Source organism: Brassica napus, chromosome C4 (genome assembly GCF_020379485.1).
Source record: "Brassica napus cultivar Da-Ae chromosome C4, Da-Ae, whole genome shotgun sequence".
NCBI lineage: Eukaryota > Viridiplantae > Streptophyta > Magnoliopsida > Brassicales > Brassicaceae > Brassica > Brassica napus.
The window spans coordinates 15883115-15907579 of record NC_063447.1 but is presented as its reverse complement, the minus strand read 5'-3'; the positions used below and the strand labels follow the sequence as shown (position 1 = coordinate 15907579).

Genomic DNA, 24465 nt, shown 5'->3' with positions numbered 1-24465 from the left:
CCAGCTTCATCAGCTTCATCATCTTCTTCCCTGAACTCTGAAACCGTTTCCACCTTGCTACGGCTTGATACACAAAGCCATACTCCATGCGTTTTGGTTATCTCGAGCAAGTTTTGAACTTTTCTATCACTTGTAACATGGATAGGAGGGGTGTCTGGAGCCAGCATCATTTCTGCTGGTAATGAGTAGGTTATCTCCACAGATTCTGTGCTCATTTCCAGGTTATAATCTTCTTGAGCCATTGCAAGAAGTTTAGCATGTGTCGAACCTTCACTCAAAAAAAAACATTCTCCCACCTTTGACATTATCAACCACAAAATCCCAACATCAATCTTTCAACAACCATTCTCCATACACTGCATGTAACTGACGCATCATCTGCAAAAATTCAAAATAAAACACATTAGTAAACATAGAGAAAATGAAAGTTTACTAAACATTGACGCAGACGACATACCAGTAAGTCGTTTGGACGACATAGCAGTAAGTCGTTCAAACATGTCATTTTTGCAATTGAATTTTAAATAGGACGACTTACAAGTAAGTCATCCAGCTTTGTTGTTAAAAAAAAACTCTAGACGACTTACTAGTATATCGTTTGGGATAAAACGGGTTAGTTTTGCATTTGACCGAATTGTGTCAGATATTTGACTTTTCCTGGACGACTTACTAGTAAGTCGTCTCTGGGTAAACAAAAATTTCAATATTTTATTAAAGTTAGACGACTTATTTGTAAGTCTTCTCAGGTTAGTTTGCAATTCAAAAAAAAAAACTTAAATATTTAACTTTACCCAGACGACTTACTTGAAAGTCGTCCAGGTAGGCGACTTACGAGAAAGTCGTCCGAGATAAGCAAGGTTTGACCATAATCTAGGAAATAAATCTGGACGACTTTGCTTATCCTGGACGACTTTCAAGTAAGTCGTCTTACTTGACGACTTCCGCGTAAGTCGTCTTACTTGGCGACTTCCGCGTAAGTCGTCTTACTTGACGACTTCCGCGTAAGTCGTATGGGAAAAGTTAAATATTTAAGTTTTATTTTCCAATTGCAAAAGTAACAGATAAGTCGTCTAGCTTTAATAAAATATTAAAATTTTTGTTTTTCCGGAGACGACTCAGGAAAAGTCAAATATCTGACACAATTCGGTCAAATGCAAAACTAACCCGTTTATCCTAGACGACTTAGTGGTATAAACGACTTACTGGTATCCTAGACGACTTACCCGTTTATCCTAGATGACTAAGTCGTCCGTTTGACCAGAAGACTTACCCGTAAGTCTTCTACAGCCAGACTACTTACGGGTAAGTCTTCTACGCGAACATATTTGGAAAAAAATTCAATTTTATACCTTAAACTAGTGAGATGACTTCCTTAGCACACAGAGTCTTTTCCAACCACCCAGAACCTCAAACGAAAGTAACCCACCAAGAATAGTATGCTTGAATGGCACTATCAACCATAAAAAATTTTGAATCAAAATCTTGAGTTTTTTGGATGAATATGGAGGCAAAGTGAAATAGATGTTGTTTTTAGTTCATTACAAGTGAGAAAGAGAGTGTAAATCGATTTTAGGTGCATTAAGAGCTTCAAATTGGTTGTTCATGGTGGTTGGGGTATTGATGACAATGTCAATCTTGTAATTACTTGAAAATGATGAGGGTGAGAGAATAAAAATGTCATTTTTGGAAAGAAAAAAAAAATTTGATGGCATTTTCGTGAATTATATGAACTTGTGGGGTGAATAGGGCAAAACCAATTTCCAAAACAAAAGGAAGTTAGTTTTGTGTTTGACTTTGAATTCTAGGTCAATTTTGCAAAAATCTCTATATATAATGCATGTTATTTATGAATATTTTCAAAAGCATATAGCCTAAATTTGAAAATCATAAAGTTAAATTTATAGTTATAATTGTTTGAATAATTGCATTTAAAATTTAATTATTATTTTTATTTAATTTATGTTAAATTTCTAAATTATTAATATATATATATATATTAAGTTAATATATTTATAATGTTTTTACTTTTGTTAGTTTGCCTTTATTCGATATGGATTCCTTTTTATATTATGAAATAAGCAGTTTTTTTTGGAAATTGACATATTTAAAAATAAGAAATAAAAAATTTTATTTGTCATAATATGATTGGCTGTTTAAAATCCTGCGTGGACGTTCTCAATGGCTTATAACCTCAGCTTTTATTTAATAGTTTACCTTATTTGTTGTTTAATTCTATTTTATATTATCAATTTTGGAATTTTTTATATTTTAAAAATAGTAAACTATAATAATGATTTTTCATATTTTGATTGTTTTTTTCTAATCCTATCTGTATACTCTCAATTACTTATAGCCTCATATATAATATATCTAATTTTTTAATATTTTTAATAGCATATAGCCTAAACTTTGAAAATCATGAGTTGAATTAATTTACTTATAATTGTTTGAAAGTCTTGTATTTTTAATATTAATTCTTATTTTGTAATTTATTTTAATGTTACATTTCGAAAAATATTATATATATTAAGTAAATTTATTTATAATGTTTTACATTTGTAAACTTACCTTGTTTGATATTAGTTTTTATTTTATTTTAAATGATTTTATAAATTTTCTAAATCCTAATCATAATATAATGAATTGTTTCTCACTCATTTATATTCTTAACTTATATATCATGTATGTTATTTTTGAATATTTTCAATAGCATATAATCTAAATTTTGAAAAATCATGAGTTAAATTTATAGTTCTAATGTTTGACTTATTGCATTTTAAAATTAATTATTATTTTTAGTTAATTTATGTTAATTTCGAAATTATTAATATATATATACATTAAGTTAATATATGTTTAATATTTTTACTTTTCTTAGTTTGCCTTATTTGATATTGATTTTTTTATTATGAAATAAACAGTTTTTAGAAGCATTGACATATTTAAAAATAATAAATTAAAATGTTTATTTGTCATAATATGATTGGTCGTTTAAAATCCTACGTGAATGAATTCAGTGGTTTATAGCCTCAATTTTTTATTCAGTATACTCTTTGGAACACCTTTTTACTTTTTATTACATCTGTCACTTATCGCTGGAGACATACTTTATGGTTTGACAAAGACCTTAGTGCCCTCTAACTAAAAAAATAACCAACTTCCAGCGATGAGTAACCCAAACTAGAGTTACACAGGGCCTATTTTTTTTTAACCCACATGGTGTCTATCTTTCTTCTCTATTTTCACTTTACATTTTCAAAATTAATGGGACCCATCTCTTTTCTATCTATTCGCTTTACCTTTTCAAAATCAACTTCCAAACCCTAATCCTTAATTCATCTTTTCTCTCAGCCACCAAACTCATCTCTCTCAAAAACTTTCCTAATTTCTCGTTTGCGGCGTGCCTTAGAGGAGTAGAAGATACCAACAATCTCTTTCGGAACTCTAATTACCAAATTCCCAAATTGATAAAACCTAATAAACGCTTCTTTGATTCTCTTCTTCTCTCTTAATCACAAATTCGCTTTGCTTCAGAGAGGGGATGAGCTCGGGATTCGACGTCGGTGAGCTCGGGGATCCACCGTGGATGAGCTCGGGGTAGCTGCGGTGGTGTTTCAGAGAGTGGATGAGCATGGGATTCGGTGTGGATGAGCTCGAGATATACCGTGGGTGAGCTCATGGTAGTTGTGATGGAGTTTCAGAGAGTGGATGAGCTTGGAACTCACCGTGGGTGAGATCGAGATCGGATATGGTTGAGTTCGGGATCTGCTGTGGCTGGAGTTTCAGAAAGTGGATGAGCTCCAAGGTTGTTATCTCCATTTTGATTTGTCCATGAATCTTTGTTCACACAACCTTGATGACAGCTGTGGCGACGAAGCTGTTTTCTCTGTCGTTGTCTTGTCTGTCCATGGATGATTTCAGGAGATGTAGTAATCAAAGGGTGAAGACGAGACTGTGTGGCGAAACGAAACAAAGTCTCCCCTGTCACCGCCATGGTTGTGGATCCCCTCAATGCTGCGATTCAGATTCACCAATGGTGGGAACAAAACCCGAGTTCATTACTGATAATGGCAAAGAGCCAGAGACTTGTGGTGGTTACTCGTTGGCTAGCTACTACATGTCATTGGGTTTGTTCATTTTTCAGTTCCAGATCTGTGGTCTCTTATCCAACGCCCCATTAAATCAAAGGTTTGAACTTTGGCCTCTTTCTCTAACTTCACCATCAAACTCTCTCAACCAATGTTTAGATTTTTTTTTTCCAGATAGTGAAGAAGACCTTTGTTGTTAGCGAAGGATAAGGAGTCAAGAAGGAGCCAAAACAAGTTGCTGGAGAGATTCTCTCTTCACAAGGAAGAACTTCAACATCTCTAATTGTAGAAACCCGTAAAAAAAATGGTCGAGTATCTTTGTGGTGGTCGAGTTGCGGGCGATCAGATTGTTCTTGTTTGAACCATGAGTCAAGAATGCCACTAGGCCATGGTTTGACAATTCCTTAGATTGATCAGATGGATGTTTTGGAACCAAGCACGACGGGATAGAAGCACGACGAGAAAACTCAAAATTGGACGAAAACCCTAATTTCGGTATTATGGAAGTTTATGATCAAGCCGAAGAATCAGGAAATATTTACCACCAAGGTCAGAGTTGAGATTGGATTTTATTAAAAATATTCAGCTCATCAAAATGGGAGTAGAAAAATATTTGGGATTGATCGCGGGTCAGAAATTTACCGGAAGGACCGAAATCAGGCCAATGGACCGAGAAGCTCGAGGTGGCTCGTTGCATGGGTTCAGAACGTGGTGTCAACCATCTAACAAGCTGAGTGTCAACAGAAGCTCGAGGTGTCATCGTGCATGGAATCTGTACATGCAGCCTGACATGTAGAAGCACGAGGTGGATCGACCAAGCACGAGGTGTCTCCGCGCATGCAACCGAAGCATGTTGATCGACATGTGTGTGCTGCTGTGGCGCCTTGCATGAGTTATAGTCATGCAGCCTGACATCAGGGAGGAGTGGTGGCGTCCTGCATGTGTCCTGGACATGCAGCCAGCCATGTGGATCACGAGGTGCCGCCGTGCATGCGTCCGGAGCCATGCGAAGCGACACACTGGCTGCCACCAAACTGAAGCTGATTGGTTGCTGTCTTCTATAAATAGCCCACGACCCCAGCTCATTTCATCACATCCATACCTGTCCAAACCACCTTAAAAACGTGAGAGAAAAGTAGAAAAAGAAAGCAAGAGTTTCCGATCTATTTCGAGAATTTAAAGAGATTGCGAAGTCAGTTCTCTACTGATTTCGATTCAGTGCCTAGGGACGGTTCTGTCCAACTGAATTCGTCCAGGCCACTCAGTTCCTTTGATGATCAACTAGAGATGCTGTCCGGAGTTAGTTCAGTTCTACAGGTTCAGATCAGTCGAAGTTCTGCTCGACAACCCGCCGGAAAGTCCGAAGAACTGTCCAGAAGCTAGAGAAGGTTCTGTCCGAGTCCAGATCAGCCTGTCGAGGCCTGTCAGTTTCTTCATGGTGAAGCCGAGGTTGTCTCCAAGACAAGATCAGTCCAGTCCACTCCAGTCATGTCGTCAATTGGGTTTTGGCCAAGTCTTCTCCGATCAACCAGCTGCTTATCGACGAAGAACACTGTGAGTTATGATCAATTGATTGCTGACTTGTTTTCATGCAGGTTCCCGTTACTTAGAAGTTGGATCATGGCAGGAGGCCGGCTATAACTGAGTAACGGTTTGACTAGTTAATAATTGAGGTTATGTTGATTGAGTTGATATAGCATGCTTGTTATTGCTTGAGAACCGTAGTAGCATGCTAATGGTTAGGTTGATTGGTTAGTTAGCGAATGCGGAAGGCTTAGATGATATCGCTAAGTTATGGATAGTTAGGTATTCTGGAATTAGTCTTTATGCTAGATTCTGGAATATGATTGATTGTGTTAATTTGCAATTAATACTAGGAACCTTGTGTTATTTTACTGGGTTTAGTATTAGTCATGTATTGGCTATATAACATTTGTGTAAACCACAATGCTAGGCATGTTTGAGGTGGATTAGTGTTTCCTCGACCTCGTACTCAGCGGGTTTAAGGAAACCCCTTATTCGCTGGATCGAAAGCACTTAGAGAGACCGGGTCATGGCCCATGGCTGAGTGGTTACACGGACGGGGTAGTGACCGGCAGTGACCCGACTGTACTGGGGCTGTCCCGTGGGGACCCGACCGTACTGTGGGCCGCGATCGTCATGTAACAACCGGCAGTGGCCCGACTGTACTGGGCCTGTCGCGCGGTGACCCGACTGTACTGTGGGCCGCATTCGGTTGAAAGTTCCTTCTTCAGGCCTTTGTGGTAGGGAGATAGGATATTGCCGAGGATAGAAGAGGAACCTAATGTCACCGGGGCCCGGGTTTGTTATATATATTATATCGTGTTTCGGGTTGTTAAACCCTGGTTTAATTTGAGGTTGAGTTTGGTGATAAGCTTGTAATTAACATAATGCTAGTTATCTTGCTATCGTTTACCGCTGCGTATTTCTGAGATTGTTTATATTATTGAATTGTGCTATTAGGTGAACCTCTCGCTTTAGATTGTGTGGGGTGGGATAGCGAGGGGTTGTATTTGTTAGTTGGGGATTGTAACTTGCTGAGTAACATTAGGTTACTCATCCAACTCCGTTGTCATTTTTGCAGGTCGCTTTAGGTAAGGATGATCGGATAGCTTGGTGATGGACGTTAGGACCACCAGAGTAGATTTCATGCCTTTTGTAAACGGTATTGCGTTATGTGTTTTATTGGCTCGATTTGGCATTACGCCGGGCCCAGTCTTGAATTATTTCAATGTATGGATATTTCTTGAATCAATAAAGTAAATTTTTTATATGCGCTTCATGAGTACTCTGATATTTGACTAGTCCGGTCTAACACAACGTTAGGTCGTGGTACGGGTTGAAAAGCCTTAGGCCTCGATAACGGAAAACACTAACTCTAGGTACGGGTTGCAAAGGCTTGTGCCTTGACGCAGCGGGACGAGTTAGTGGAGGAACTGGTCGAGGAGTAAATTTTGTGACTCAGGCCGGATCGTCCATAACCCGTCACGTAGCGCTTCCGGACCATGGTGTTGAGTTGGACGGTCAGTCATGTTCTTGTTTGATTGTTGGCTGGCCGGTTGGTCTTTCATCTCCAACCCTTGGTGTGGGTCATTTGTCGGTCATGTTCTTGTTTGATTGTTGGCCAGTAGATCGACCTATGCCTAGGACGGTTCGGGGGTATTACACTAATCATGTAAGCTCATTCAGAAGAAAGTTTATAGTTTTTTATATAGATTTTAGTTTTAGCAGGCAATGTTCATACATTTTCTTGCAAAACCTTGTCCACAATACGTTTTATACTTCTTATCCACAATTTATTTTATTTTATTTTAAAATATTGATTTTTATAAAATCATCTCCAGTATTTCTTAGAAGTGCTTCGGAATCATCAGATCACTTTCCGATAAACAGTTCCGACAAAATTTGTTAATGGAACTTACCACCTAATTGTAGAATATAAAATCTTGTCCACAAAGTTAAATTAAGGGGGTGTATTCAATTTAACATTTGATGTGATTTGATTTTTAATGGGATTTTAGTTGATTTCAATAAGTTGCAGAGATTTATGTGAGTTTTGTTAAACTACTCTAGAATATCATCTAAAACCATGAGATTTGAGTTTTAATTTTTTTAACTAAAAAACTCTACCCAAACATCCTAAAACCATCTGAAAACTTTAAAACTCCACAACTTAAATTATTTTCAATAACAGTGGATTTAAAAGTAATTTACGAAATGTCAAATTCAATAACAGTGTATTTTAAATGAGTTTTTAAAATTCATGTTTGAATGACAGTGGATTTGTTATTTTAATACAAATCACCTAAAACTCTTAGTGGAATACGCCCCCCCCCCCCCCTTAAATATCCTTTTGTTCCCTTAATTGTGTTCTCGTCTAGGGCTGGGCAAATAAACCGAACCCGAAAATCCGACCCGATCCCGATCCGATAAAAATGAATCCGAACCGATCCGAACCTGACATAAATACCGAATGGATCTTTTTTTTGGTATTTTAGGTTATGGGTATTATCCGAACCGAACCCGAACCTAAACAGATATCCGATAGAACCCGAAACATTTAAAATCACAAAAAGAACTTCTACCAAATATGATCTTAATTCTTAATATGTATCCAAAATACTTTAAGATATTATTGAACTTCTAAAATAATTATTTGTTACATGAAGGTTGATGGTGGAATGTGGCGGTTGAAGCCTGAAGTTTTTAGATTTTGGTTTTGTTTTCATTGAATAATGTTTCTCATTTCATGAGAACTTAATTTTTGTTCTATGATTTCATTTATCTGGTTTTCTTTCTATCACTAACTATATTTATCTTTCGCTTGATTTTGAATAATCACGTTTGATTTTTTTCTTATTTTTGAATCGATTTTACTTATGTTTTGGCTATTAAAATATGTACAAATCATATATTTTAAATCCGAAAAACCGATTTCATTTATGTTTTAGTTACAAAATAGATACAAATCAGGTTTTTTTAAATCGAAGAACCGATTGGGACCCGAATCCGAAAGTACAATGGGTTATACCGGTTCTTTGAAGATTTACTAACCCCGATCCGAACCCGATAAAACCCGAACCGGTCCCGAACCGAACTTTTATATAACCCGAATGGAATTGATTTTGATAAACCCGAAAAACCAAAACCCGAATGGATCAAACCGAAACCCGATTGGGACCCCGAATGCCCATGCCTATTCTCGTCTATAACTCATTCTTGTAACATTTGTCTGTACACTACTTACATGTCCACTATTTTTTTATCCATAATGTTCGCCTGTCCACATAATGTTTGTCTATCCACGTAATGTTTATCCAACTGAGTAACCATAACATCCTTACATGGACACGAAAGCATCCACAACCAGCGAACATGTATTTGTGGACATGATAGCATCCACATCCATGAAATATGGATGACTGTAACTTGCTAAACTGTTCATTTTAACGTAATTGTTGGATTAACAGTTTTTTTTACGATCTTGTGGTCCTTATGGAAGTCCAACTATCAAAAAACTTAATCTAATAAATGTCTAAAAGCTAACTGAAAAACAACACAAACAATATTCCAACTTTCTGTTTCGTTTCAGTAAGAGCAAAATAATAAATAAAAACTCTCTCAATTTCCGTGAATGTATGCTACAAGTGGAAGGTAGTTTTGGGTGCAAAGAAAACAGCCTATTAAGTAATCAACTCTTTAATATATTGGGACGAATGAGATGTTTGTAAAATTATTTAGGTCCAGATACTTGGCGCAATTTAAGAAGGCTTTTATATATTTGGGCCGAAAAGGATCGCCCATTACTTAAAAAAGCGGCAACTCCGTGACATATTGTTGTTGTGCTGGGACCCAAAAACGGCGTGCATTTTGTCGACTTTCAGTGGAACTGTCTTTTTCTTTGTGGAACTGTCTTTTTCTTTCTGTCCAAATCAAAAAAGTTTTAAAGATCCTTTTGATTGCAACTAGAGAAAAAGATAACAAAACTTCCACTTTTTGTAACGTAAATACATTAATAAAAAAAAGGTTTCACGAGTACATTTTAAACTTAAAGCAGAAACAAATAAGTAAAAGAGAAGGAGTGTTTATTCCTAATAGAGCTAGGAAGAAAAGTTAATTGATTTTAGATTTGTCAGAAGCATAAACGTAGAGATCTGGATCTGTCTCGTAGAAGACAATATCACCAGTGTCACTGACGTAATGATCTTTTTTAATACTTGCGACCAAACTCTCCACCAAGTGAATCGGTATTGCTCCTGACGTCTTCGGCTCTCTGTAGTATCTTCCTAACACATGTTTAGCTGCTCTCGTCTGTCCACAATTCATTAATTAAATTAGTAATTAATCACCATTTAATCAAATGAAACTAGAGAGAGAGGAAGCTAGATCACTCACGGCATCGACCAAGTGATAGTGAGGGATTTGTGGGAAAAGATGATGGATCACGTGAGTTCCAATGTCGTGATGGATGTTGTTGAAGATTCCGTAATCTCTATCAATAGTTGTTAATCCTCCACGTAAATAACTCCATTCCTATTATTGTATGCAAAACATCAAAAATTAAGATTAATCAATACTAACCATTATTGCTTTCTGTACATTTCTTTTTAAAAATTGATTTAATTACCTTGCCTCTGTACCAAGGCAACTTCTCATCGTGACCATGATGATGCAAGTACGTGACAGCGTCCAACCACATCACAAAGATCTGAAAATTTTCCAAAACTTTATGTCAAAAAACAAATTTATTATTAATAATATATAAATTTCTTGTAATAATATGTGAAACTTACAATGTAAGGAACGCCATAGACTTTGAGAACTGTGACTGGATCAACGAGGAACGATAGATAAACAAGAGTGGCCAACATTATGGACCAGCAAGTAGTTGAAGTTGCAATAAGCTTCCTCTCGCTTGGAGCAAATAAACTACTGTATGGGTTAAAATGTGACCCTTCTTTTCCAGGACTTCTGTACCACTGTAGTTAAGGTCCAATCAAAATTAATTTATATATTGGCTTAAAACTCAAAATATAAAATCATTTGTAATTTTAAGAAAAAATAGAAATTGTATTTTTTTTTTACCAGATAGATCGGGTAAGCGAGCATGGGCAGAGGGACAGTGTATCTGAGCATCCGAGTACTATGGGGCAAGTTCTTGTACAACTTTTCTGGCAACTGAAATACATAATTATAATTAATATGACTATTACTATTACTATTACTAATTACTACTCCCTCTGTTTTTTAAAGATGAATGTTCTAGGATTTTCACATTTATTAAGAAATCATATTAAAATTTAGTTATTAATGCATAGTTTTTTGTAACTTTATATTTTTTATATTTTTAAACCAATTGGATTAAAAGAAATGTAATTAATATTTTTGAAATACACAATTTTTCATTATTAGTTGACAAAATATACTTTGAAAACATGAAAAATACATCATTTGGAAACAAAATATTTCTCTAGAACATTCATCTTTAAAAAACAGAGGGAGTATTACGGAGTAGTACTTACTAGTATTAAATATTCATTGAAAATTTGTCATTCTGGTTATGTATTCGTATTAATTCATGTGTTTATAAGTTTTATACTAATAGCTTTCAAGATTGCAGAGAAAAGTATTACGAAAACGCCAAAACTGAAAAGGAAAAAATAACGAAGAAAGTAAACGGATTTCGAGGAGAATCATTTTACGCTAAGGACTCGAATATAACACCATCATTAACACAGGGTTCTTAGTACATGGTTCTTAACAGAATATAAGAACCCGACTCTTAACTTTTAACTGAAAAAGTTATTTTAACTGAAAAAGTTAAGAGTCGGCTCTTAAGAACCCCGTCCTTAAAGTTAAGAGCCGACTCTTAGCATCATTAAAGTTAAGAGCCGACTCTTAGCATTTTCAGTTAAAAATTAAGAGTCAGGTTCTTATATTCCGCTAAGAACCCCGTCCTAAGAACCCCCGTTAATGATGCTCTAAGTGGTCCATCGTTAAAGTTCGGTACTATAAAAGTATAGATTTTTCATTTTCTGAGTTACTGCGTAACCTCTAAAAAAAACTCTCTATTTTAGAGTTCACGAAACTCTAAATTTAAAGTTTCAAAGTGGTTTTCTTCAAAAACAAACTTCAAACGTAATTTCAAAATTATTTGTATTTTACACAATGATCTTTATTTGTTATAACAAATATAAATCCATAAAAAAAATTATAAATAACTAGCACATATATAAAAATATTACAGTAATATTAATTAATAAAAAATTACATTAAATATATAAAATTATAAATAGAAATATATAATTAAATATTAAATTAGAAGCAAAATAACATATTATTTCATAAAATTATTTTCGTAATGTTCCATCTTCGGTTATATAAAATTTGTTTAGACAATAATTTTGGAGGTTCCAGAGCAAATTTACCAGATTATTAGTATAGTTATAATATTTAAAATTTTCTAATAGTTATGTCTTCATGTATCTTATTTTAAAGTTTTTTTATTACTTTTATGTGTAAAATTTGAATTTATAAAAACAAACTGGAAATATTTATAATATATAAAAAATTTAAGAATTAAAACGATAAATGAAAAAATACTTCAGAATTATAAATGTAACGTGTAATTAATTATAACGATCAAAATGCAAATAAAAAAAACTTCAAATTTGAAATTTTGAAATTTATTTTTTAAGAACAAAAAACTTTATATCTGAAGTTATAAAAAAAAAATTTGAGATAGATTCCAGAACATTAATTACCGCTGAACTATTACACTGGCAAATTGTTTTTTACTACAGCTAGAAAACAGATCTGACAAGTGGCCGGTCTGACCTCAGACTGAAAACATAAACTAATAAAATAAACATAGCATGATCAATGAGGGTTCTTATGACGAGGTTTTTAGAGAAATATAATAATTCGTTTTTTAACTTTTAACTAAAAAATTTAAAAAACCAGTTTTTAAAATTCTTATTTAAAAGCTGGTTCTTAACTTTTTAGTTAAAAATTAAGAGACATGTTTTTATATTCTAAGATAGAATTTCTACCTTAGAACCCCAATAATCATAAGAACTTAGACATAAGAATGAATTCCCCAAAAAGAACAAATCAATAAAAGACAAGAGAAACTATGAGAGTAGGAAAGATTACCGGAACCCAAGACTCGTCGTTTTCAACATGGCCATGGTTCTGGTGGTGTGTCCGATGGCTTATTCTCCTGCAAACCCCAATTACAAAAGTTATGTATTTATTTATTTTTGTGAAAATGAAATTGTCTCTATAATGATTTAACAATCTCACTCATTTTATATTTATTTTGTTTTTTTAGTTGATATATTTATTGAACAACTAACAATAGAGTGCTCTAACAATCCCATTCTTTTTTTTGAGCAAAAAAACATTTGATGCTTTTTACTAATAAACATTGTGTCAGAAATAAGTAAAAAAAACTATAAATCCTCAGGAAATTGATGCATGTAAGTCTTTTTCGAAGATATTTGAAGCTGATGTAAACAAATAACAATAAGTGAAAACCTAAAAAAAAATCAAAATCTAAATATACTTAAGAAACTAAGAAAACTCAGGACCATAGATAGGCGCATATCATTTAAGAAAAGGTTTGGATTCTTTTTCATTGGCTGCTAAAGATTTGATGCTTTTGAACAGAAAAAGCAACCTCATATAGTCACATGCATTGTTTAATAGGATTCTTATTTAATTATAAAATTGCTACTCTAGCAACAAAAAAACAGTCGGTAGTTTCCAGTTAATACTGATTACAGTTTCCTAGCATTGCACCCAAGAATAACAAACGAAAATGTAAGAAATACGAAAACAAGTACTAATAATTTACATGGAAATAGTTAATAAATGACTTACCAACCATGGTAAGGAACGAGGATGAATGAATGAAGAATGTGACCAACCACACTGTTCAGCAGAGGAATGTCTGAGAAACTCCCATGTCCACTGCCATTATTCAATTTTATTTTCACATCATTATTTAACATAAAAACGTATTTATCATTTATTGCACAATTTATTTTAACTTTTCTACATTTGTTTTAACTCAAGCTCTTTAACAAGGTAACAAATCCGGTATATGACGTGTCACTTGTCTAAATCACAAAATAGATTGGAACACAAAAAGAAGAAAAAATATATATATTTTTCTTGTCAAAAAACAATATATTTGTTGCCAAAAAAATAAACAGTATATTTTCTTGATATTATACTATACTATAATTATAATTAAAAGTTCCGGGGATCTAGAGAAAGAGAAACAAAAATTGAGAACATCAAAACGTAGATCCATAAAATGCGGAAATAATATTAATTATAGAAAAGAAGATATTTTGTTACGAGTCTTACGACTGATGAGTGATGATGCTTGAACATTGATGAAGAAAAAAAATCTTAGATCCTATATTTTCTTTTATTTTTTTAATAATTAAACATGAAAAAGTAACCTCAAAAGAATTAAATCTTGAAGTCAGTGACGATACTCATCGAACGTGCATTCAAGAAATTAATAAATTGAACAAAAAGAGACAAAATAATTAAAACTGAAAATTTAATTTACCAGTCGTGGCCAAGAACGAAGATGGCCCAGAAAAGGGTTCCTTGGGCAACCCAGTAGAGTGGCCAGAGGAACCAGCTATCAAAATACACGGCGGCCATGGCCAGAGCCGCGACGGCGAAAATGTCTCTGGCGACGTAGCTCATAGATCTCAAAGGACTCTTCACCCAGCAATGCTTAGGAATCGCCGCCCTTATATCTCCGATCTTAAACGGTGGTTGTGCGCTTGGATCAAACCCTTCTTCCTTCCGGGCACCGGAATCTCCGTTAACATTGCTGCGCTGGTACATAGCAACAACCATTGCTGGAGAGAGAGATTTGGACGAAGTTTCTCTCTCTAGATGTGTGGCCTTTCAGTGAAATGTGGTGGAGAAAGGTTTGATGGATTTTTTGGGTGTGTGAGGTTGGCTTATATAAAGGGAGAAGATGTATATATGGACATTGAGAAAATATTCCAAATTTTTTTTTAATGATTAATAATTTATTTTTGTATTTATCAAAAGAATAAAAATGGTAATTTAGCTGTAACTTTTGTACAATGGGTTGGGTGCATAATGTTCCAAAAAAAAGGGTTGGGTGTATTACTTTGTTACGTCGTTCAACGCAATGAAACCAAATTGGAGAAATGTGTTTTACGCAAAAGTAAAGTAAAAAAAAATTCTAAGAACAACATTTTGCCATTTCTGGTCGTATAAATTGTTTTTTTTTTTCGAACTGTGGTCGTATAAATTGTTTACGTTTAAAATTTACACTAGTTTCATATATATGATATTCGAAGATATTTTCTATTCAATACGTTATAGGACAATCATATATATTTAAAGTAGGGTATAAATAGAAGCTACCATAATCGTTTTTTTAAAAAAATATAAGCTACCATAATCTATAACTTCACTAAGATTTCTTTTCTATTTTTAGATTTTCCTTGGACGGGAGGATTGTACCAAATAAATTTATTTGTGTTTCTTACTCTAGAATCAATTCCATATGTAGATGCAGTGAAATGGAAGACAAACATAACGATCCTCTAGCATATATATTTTGTTCCCTAAAATTTTGTTGATTATTTATTGACTAGGATAAGATCACCTTGCGCGAGATAGACATCGTGATATAAAGTGGTTAAAAAAAAAAAGACATCGTGTATATAAATTATTTTTACATATTACCATTTATTTTACATTTTACATGAAATAATAAAATAATAAATATATATTAAATAAATTGAAAAGTCTATAATTACTATTATGTATATAATTAAGTTGGTGCAAACACATAAATCAAAACAAACACTCTTTTCTATTTAAAATAATATTGAGATTAAAAAATCTAAAAAATCAATTATTTCTATGGTATATAATTAAATTTAAATGATATTAACATATAGAAGTATATTTTAAAATATCTATCCGTTAAATAATGCTTCATACTCATTTAGTTTTATGACAATTTGTATTTTTTAAACTATTGAAAATAAAATTTTCAATTTGATACTTTTAATAGTTTTAATAATTTATAACTGTTTTTAAAAATTCAATAAAAAAGTTTGAAATTAAAATATTAAGTTCTCAATATTTCTTGAATGGAAATTTCAAATTAAACTATTATGTTCTTATATGGTATATAGTTTAATTTAAACGATAGTAAAAACATATTTTTAATATGAAAATATATTAAATAAGACATTTTATTCATATGATTTTATGATCATTTATATATTGTATAACAAAAAAATTTAAGCCACTGATCACAAAATTTTCAATGTAATATTTTTAACAGTTTTAGTAATTTATAGTTGTTTACAAAAATTCAAATTATAACTTATAAGAAAAAATCTAAATTTTTATTCTATGATTATTAAGATTGTTTAATTTATTTTTTAAATATAAAACAAAAAATAATAGAGGAAAAAAAAATTTATTATTCAAAATCACTAATTGTCATATATATGTTGATCACATTAACTAATTTTGTAGCTTTTATTCAAGGAACTAAATAAGAATTTTTTTGGTACATTAATAATTAGGTTTGTAGTTACTTTAATGAGAACTACTGTGTATATTTAGATTGACCAACTTATTTCTCTAAGTAATCCGAGAACCATTCTAGTGATTAGAGATGGCAATTATGGATCTGGACCGCGGGCCCTGCCCGTAAAGGACTGTCGCAGGACGGTATTGGGACGAGGTTTTCTAGGCCCGCAAATTTGCGGGCTTCGGGGGACAGGTCTTTACGGGACTGGGCCGTTTGCGGAATGTGCCGAAATGGGTCTTGCGAGATTACATGGACCTGCATTTTTTTCTTCATTTCTTATTTTACCTGAAAAAACGAAAAAGAAAGTGAGAAAAAAGCGATTTTTGTGATTTTTCCCCCAGAAAACATAAGGAGTTCCGGCGATGATGATTCGAGCTCCGGTGATGATGATTCGAGCTCCGGCGATGACGACCCCATCTCCAGCAATGATGATTCGAGTTCTTGTGGTGTGTTGATTTGGTTTTCTCTTTTTATTATACACAACTATGAATTGCATTATTACAATGTGATATTTCTTGTTTAAGTTGATTGGTTTTGTTTTCAATACCGTGAAGTGATATTTTTCTTAAATTAAAAAAAAATTGGTTACAAAATGTTGTTTAGGAGAAAAGTTAGTTGTATATCACGTCACTTGTATAATTTGGCAAAGTGATTCACAATTTTTTTTTGCAATCTAAATAATTAAAAAGAGAGATGGTCTGATGAAGATATATAACACTTGAGCAAAATTATTACAAAGACAACAACTCAATCAGATTCAAACTTAACAAAAGATTATGCTGATAACAAAAGAAGGCTTTTAACTCCAAAACGCAAGCACAAACGGAGCTTTGTGGCATTGATTTTGATAAGGCTTTAGTGAAACTTAATGAGCTCTCTTCAACTCTCTTACATAACTCTTTTACTTGAACATTTACGAAAGAAGATGTAGCAAACGGTTTGATAAGGAGGCGTCCCGTGGAACGGCCCGTGAATGTCTATATATTCTGCGGTACGGGTTTGGGCCGGCATTTTGACGACCGCAGTCCGCGCGAAACAGGCCCGCTGTGACCCGCTCGACGACTAACCCGCCGCGGTACGAGACAGAAAGAGATGGAAAAACTTGTTTGACATCTCTACTAGTGATGATACACTACACGTTTTAAATATTGTAATTTTTTTCAAATAATATATAAGAGATTAGTTCATCATAAAAATTGATTAATAAAATTTCCCAATAAATAAGAGAATCTAAAAAATGGAGTAGTTAATGGGTAGTAGCTTAGAATTGAATTGAGTAGAAACTGCTAGCAAATTAATTGAAGAAAGTTGAGGAAAAAACAGTTGCCACATCACTATGATTTGTTTTGACTTACTAAGCATGTATCCAGCGGTTTTATTTATTTGAGATGACTTGTTTTGATAGTGATTTTTTTTGTATTTGTTCCCCCCCCCACCAAAAAAAAAGAGTTCTATTTTGGCATAATGTAGTTGGTGGAACAATTTTTTTGTTTTTCATTCATCACGTAATATAAAACTACTTACTACTTAGATGCTTAGAAACCTATCATACGTAGAAGAATCAGTTGGATGGAACTACTATATCCGGAAATAACAACACAAAAACAGAACAAATTCATTGTGTGGTCAAGTGGGTTAAATGGTTGATCAAAAATAGCATAATTTCTAATATATATATATTGGATAGTTTTTATGAACCGAATTGTCTGGATCAGTCATATACTTACATGTAACTGTTTGTATTTTATTAAGAATATATAATAAGATTATAAATGGTGAATGAACTAAAATCAATTCATTTAATGTGGCTAGTGGTGGAGACTTGGGGTGATGGATTGTGTTATAGGAGCTGTTTTTAGTTTTAATTTTTATCTATAACCTTTAAAATTATCAAACATGCTTTAGAATAGTTCTAAAAACTACAACAGGAAGATTTAAAATAGATGTAAAAAACTATATTTTCTAAAACAACATTTTTTAGCACAACAGGAAGATTAAAAATAGATGTAAAAAACTATATTTTCTAAAACAACATTTTTTAGCTGTAGAAAAAATATTGCTACAGCAATAAAATTTTAAAATACATTCCTTACAGCTAAATAAAAAAAATCATACAAACTAAATTCTACAAATTTTTTACTTTACTTCTCACCTAATCACCCCATTGAATTTTAAAATTGAGGCGTTTCCTCTACCTCTTCTTCTCTCTTTGATTGTTTTCCAACACGCCTTTGCGATTCAATCATCAACGACTTAATATAATTGTATACATATTGGACTTAGTTGCATTAAGTACGTTTCGGACTATATGCAATTACTCATTAAAATTACTTGTAACAACTTTTCCTTGTTTGGAAACACATTTTCACATGGTTGTCGACACTCTATGACCAGAGTTGGCAACTTTTTTTTTTTTTCGTCAACTACCAGAGTTGGCAACCTAAAGCGCACCGTTTACAAGTAATTAGAAACATAGGATGTACTTTGTAAGTCATAGTATCTGCCAGGTAATATCTAAGTTAGATTGCTCACATCCACAAGCGTCTAGTCGTAGGCCGGCTTACTAGACTATCCTATTTTCCTATAAACTATGGAATTAATTGAGTGCACATTACAATTTTCTCTTAATGAAGGTGTGAAACGTGGGACTGGTGCTAATTAGAGGGAATTTTCCATAGTTTTTTCACATCAAAGATTGCCAAACTTAGAAAACTATAGTTAATTTTTCCTCACGAATGAAGCTCTTCAAGAATAAGAAACTAATGTAGGCGACTTGCTACGTACCATTTCTACTATTTATATATCTGTGTTTAGATATCAGAATAATAGTTTAAGAATAAATCCTAAAATGTAAAAAGAAGTATGTGTTTGTTATTTAGCATACGCACATGGTGGAGAACATCCTTCGATTTCCTCGTGATTTCCGAAGGGCCATTTTATTTTAAGTATCAACTTTAAACAATTAACGAATAAATCGTTACATATTTCGAGCTTTATTTGAAGGAGACAATATATATACACATTAGTTGATACAGTTATAACTTATGTTGAATTGAATTGATAGCGAGATGAAAATGATATTACGATTTCTTAGGTTATAATGACATTTTTATGATGTTTTTATGACAATTTTCATTCTGTTTATTTTTTTATAAACATGAAGGTTCATGCATATGGAAAAACCTAAACTAATTTATAACGGAAGGTAAAACCTATAGATGGACTGGTTTTCTATATTAGATCATTTCTATTAAAATAACAGTGTGACCCATTGATAAAAGTATGGTCCAACTATTATTTTTTTTATCTTTATCATTATTTAAAATATTATTTATTATGCTTTATGCCATTAGACCTATATTTAAATTACCAATTGAAAAGACCTAAAAAGATGTAAAACAAAAAATATACCCGCTTTTTTAAGGGCGGATCAGAATCTAGTTGAAGTTTAAAATATAGTTTCATATCCGTTTGACCACACAAATTTAATGTTGCGAATTTATTCAAATTTATGTTTTTTCCGAAGTCCGTTTACCACTAAACCACCTCCATATGGTTACAGTTTTATTCTATTCTAATAATGTTTTTTTTTTTTTTGAAAATAATTCTATTCTAATAATGTTATGTATATATGATATGTAGTTTCATATTTTCCCTAATTAACTACGAGTAAATGTACTTATCAATTATTATACGTGTTGACCTATCTTATATTAATTGTACCAACCATTCGTATTTGATGAAAAGTCGTGTACGTAGAAAGGAATCATTTCGTAGATACTCACGATGTTACCCAAGTTAGAGAATTATTTTCGTAAAAACCATTTATCATTAAGCTAATTACCAAAAAAAAAACAAAGAGTGGGGCCGCGAGAATATGCATCCGTAAGTTTTCTAAATTTTCAAAGGACAACATATGAAGCTTGCGTATTAGACCGAAATAACTCTAACGTGTGGGGTTATAAAGAAAAAATGGATTAGTGAAAGCTATTCGTTACTAATTTCTCATCTTTAATGAATTATTTTGGATTTCCAACTAATCATAGTAAAAATCGTAAAAATACAATTCTTAACTTGATTTAAACAATACAAGTGTTGAGGGAATGGACGGGGTATAGAACACGCCGTAAATAATGATGTCTTTTCGTGTATCGAACATGCACCTCGCATTTGTTTGTAACCCAACCCCACAAGGCCACAACACTTTCTCTCTCAGTCGGATGGAATATTCGAAAATATTAGCATAAATTTGCAACATGGAAGTATTCGAATTCACCTTTAATTTTTCTTTATCATATAAGTGCTATAGAGACCATTACACTGATAAGAATTACATGTTCATCGGCGTGCATGCAGACATACATTATCATTTTTATTTAGACCACAAAACCCGTAAGAAATGGATCGTCCAGCTCGGAAAAAAAAATGAAAGGGCCATTAACCATTCACAACCTAACCCAAATATACATTTTCACATTTAATATTAGAGGCTAAATATAAAATTTTATTTTAATAATTTGGGATTATATACTTTATATAACTAAAATATTTGGAGTTTTGTTGATTAACTCGAGTATCCCAAACCTATAGAAAAACCCAAACTAGTCTCTCAAGTGGAGATACATGGTCTAAATATAAATTTTTTTTCTGAATATTCAAATGGGACTCAAATAATAGTTTCATACCTGCGTGACTACACTATTTAATGTGGTGGGGTTGATTCGAATCCAGATTGTTTAGTTTCCCAAAATCCATCTACCATTAAATCACTCATAAGAACGGCCCTTGTTGCTTGAAAAAAAAAAAAAAAGAACGGCCTATCAATATTGATGCATTCACGTGGCTCATGCATAGTAACAAAGCACAATAATATAGTCCATGACCCTTGCTTGAAAAATAAAAAGATTTATTGTACTGCATGAACCTGGCAACCACATTTTGAGTCACCAATGGGTCCACTACAAGCAAAAAAAGGGTCCTGGACCACAATCGAGTTGCGCAAGCTAGTCTTGCATGAACCGTAGAGTATACTTTACTCAGGCCTTGTAGTGGACCATAGTTAAAGAATGTTTGAATTCATAGCCTTCAATGGGCTTGGGACTTTTATCCGAGATCCGGATTCGATCCGAGATTCGATCCGGATCCGATCCGAAAATCCGGATATCCGGAGGGGCCGAATCCGGATCCGGATCCGGATACCTTAATTTTTTAGTCTGGATATCCGGATCCGTATGTTTTATTAATAACTATTTCAAAAATAGTAATATCTATATATAAAAATTAATTTATTTAATATATTTTTATTTTTATAATAGTATATATAAATTTTATGTAAATTTTGTAATATTATACATAGAAATAATTAAAAACATTATATATTTTTTTTATTTTTAAATTATTTTTAATATTTTTTATATATTAATATTATTTTTTATTTATTTTAAGGATCCAAATCCGGATCCGGATATCCGCCGGATATTACAATTTTTAGAAGGATATCCGACATCCAGATATCCGAGAACCCCGGATCCTGATAAAAATAGTAAAATTATGGATCCGCCGGATAAGAATCCGAATTCGGATACCTTAAAATTGCCCGGATATCCGATCCGTCTCAGGCCTAGCCTTATGTTATCTAATCCCATAATAAACTGATAGCTTTTTTTTTTGTGACGAACTCGTGCCAATCCGAACCGTCATAAATGATTTTTTTTTTCAAAAATAAAATAAAATTATCTTTATTTTACTATAAGACATCTTAATACTAATGATGCTCTATGTCTAGTTTACCAATTTGTTTATTGTATGTGAGAAGATTAGTACATGATCCAACACAGCTGAAAAATTAACATGTTAAAGAAGTGGACTGATAGTGATACATATCCGGAATTAACCAATGGAAATTTACTCCTCTGACCATACAAAAAAAAACACAAATACACTATCTAACCAAAAACACCCTCTTTCTCCTCAATTCTCTTCTATCTCTCTCTAACTTCTCACTACAAATCTAATTATCTTTTTATTTTGGTTATTTGGCAAATAAGCCCTAATCCACGTATCGCTGAAAGGTTTTAGTGTCTTATGCAGTTTTTTTTTGAGACAATTTGCTCAATATACCTAATTGAAGCTGAAATTAGCAATCAACCCACATTGAAGTGAAAACCTGATTCACTATAGCTTTTTGTGTCAATACTGACCATTAAGCCCCTACCCACTGCCACGATGGTCATACACAATACAAGGAAGGATCTCTATTCTAGATATGGTCAAAGATTTAATAGGGTCTGTTCAGTTGTAGGACTGCAGAGTAGGTACCTTCCTAACCACACGTTTTTTCATGCCCATTATTTTACTCAATGCTTTAATATTCATAATATACGTGTGTATAGGTGTAACCTTGTCTACACATAAAAATGTAAATGTATGGGGTATATGTTTAAAACACTATTTTCATAATATTTACACTAATCGTTGCTACATAATTGGTTAATAACACAACTACTAACTTTCATGTTAGCAGGATATGTCCAATGGTAATAGTTATTAATAATGTTAATGGTGATTTGAGAACGAACTAAGAATTAAATTATAACTATTCTCTATAAGAGAGCATTGATATAATGGTTGATAAAAATAAGATAGTGGTTAACAAATATGTTATCTAATGTGTCTTAGCATGTAAATATAAACTTAATGGCCACCCTACCTGGTTAACCGTTAATAACACAACGAGAAACTTTCATGTTAACGGGATATGTCCAATGGTAATGGTTATTAATAATGTTAATGGTGATTTAACTGTAATTTGGAAAACAAATAATTAAATCACTACTCTCTATAAGAAATCATTACTCTAATGGTCGATAAAAAATAAATTAGTGGTTAACAAACATATTATCTAATGTGTCTTAGCATGTAAATATAAACTTAGCTACTAACCCTAAAGTTAACATATATTTTCAGTTGATATATTGATAAAATACAGTAACCGAAATCTATGTAATGTTCTAAATATTATGATGAAAATCTGAAAATTAACGTATGCCTAGGCTGTGTATACATACACTTAACGATCACCTTCAATTATTAACACACACACACATATATATATATAAGATTAAAAAGACATACGCTAATGTATGTTCCAGCAGGGGAGAACACATTTAACATCTAACATTATACTAAAACATATACATGTAGACGGAAAAAATTATATAGTTAGAAATTAAGTTACATGTTAACGAGATACATTTATAGGTAACGGTCTTCTGGTTAAGTTATCTGAAAATCTGAGAATTGGACGATCTCGAAGCACTACGCTCGACCAGAAAAATTGATCTAATGTACGCTATTAGTTAATAAGCAAGGGTTTTTCGTCTCTGACTTTCCTGCTGATTCCGTCTGAGTCTCACCTTCTTCCTCAGATCTCTCAAGTTGTGAAAAAGAATCTGGTGAAGGAAGTAACCTCTTCGGGTTTGAGACTATAAGAAGACATCTGATCAACTATTTGGCAAAATAGAATGAGCTACAGACAAATCATCATTTCAAACTTTATCTTCCAGCAAGTTTTCATTTCCAAAAAAATATCGACATGATGACATACCTAGAACATCATCAGTTGTTAACCTTTGTTAAGGGTTATTAACACATATAGCATCATGATGATCAAATCCTACGAAGTTATATTCTCCCATGACTATGCATAAAACTTCAAACCTGCAAACATCCTCTCTGGTGGCAGTGAATCATCCATCTGACACAATTATGTTATAGGAAAGAATGGATCGGAACATAAAAAACAAAATAAAACCAATGAGAAAGTGAAAAACAAAGTGATGTACCTTCATGAACATTAAAAATTTCACTTTAATGATATTACTTAATGAAGATGAACATAATATCGCTCAAATCTTATTGGAAAAAAGAGGGAACGCACCGATTAAGGAAAAATAATTGGTTGGAGTGAGTAGTGGACGCTCCAGATGCATAGCTCTGCTTTAGAATATGTATAGCTGTATCGTTTCATGTATGGATTTTCACACAATCGATGAAATTAATTGTTTAAATAATCAGATAAAAATTGCATCTCTGACAAAAATCTTAGATCACTGTTTGCACCCCACACCTACTCACGTAGGGGTATGTTCGGTATTATTCTAGTTACAAGATGCAATGGGCATTTACTTAATTAGTGTCTTATGTGGGTATATAGACCCCAATTTCTCTTTTTTTTTG

At 32.9% G+C, this 24465-nt stretch overlaps 1 protein-coding gene across 2 annotated transcripts; it reads right to left on the bottom strand.

Moving 5' to 3' along the window:
• Nucleotides 1–9583: 9583 nt before the first annotated feature.
• Nucleotides 9584–14590, bottom strand: LOC106377255 (omega-3 fatty acid desaturase, endoplasmic reticulum-like). 2 transcript variants are annotated; one of them, NM_001315711.1, is given in 8 exon segments: nucleotides 9608–9920; nucleotides 10005–10142; nucleotides 10237–10317; nucleotides 10403–10588; nucleotides 10695–10787; nucleotides 12765–12831; nucleotides 13494–13583; nucleotides 14197–14581. In NM_001315711.1, coding segments are annotated over 8 exon segments (1152 nt in total). In that variant the 5' UTR covers nucleotides 14496–14581; the 3' UTR covers nucleotides 9608–9722.
• Between the last annotated feature and the right edge of the window lie 9875 nt (nucleotides 14591–24465).

Coding starts and splice junctions, on each gene's coding strand:
- LOC106377255 (XM_022700305.2), bottom strand. CDS start 14,495: ATGGTTGTTGCTATGTACCAGCGCAGCAATGTTAACGGAGATTCCGGT. Junction 12,832..14,196: donor TTCGTTCTTGGCCACGACTG/GTAAATTAAATT, acceptor TGGGGTTTGCAG/GAGAATAAGCCATCGGACAC. Junction 10,788..12,764: donor ACGACGAGTCTTGGGTTCCG/GTAATCTTTCCT, acceptor TATGTATTTCAG/TTGCCAGAAAAGTTGTACAA.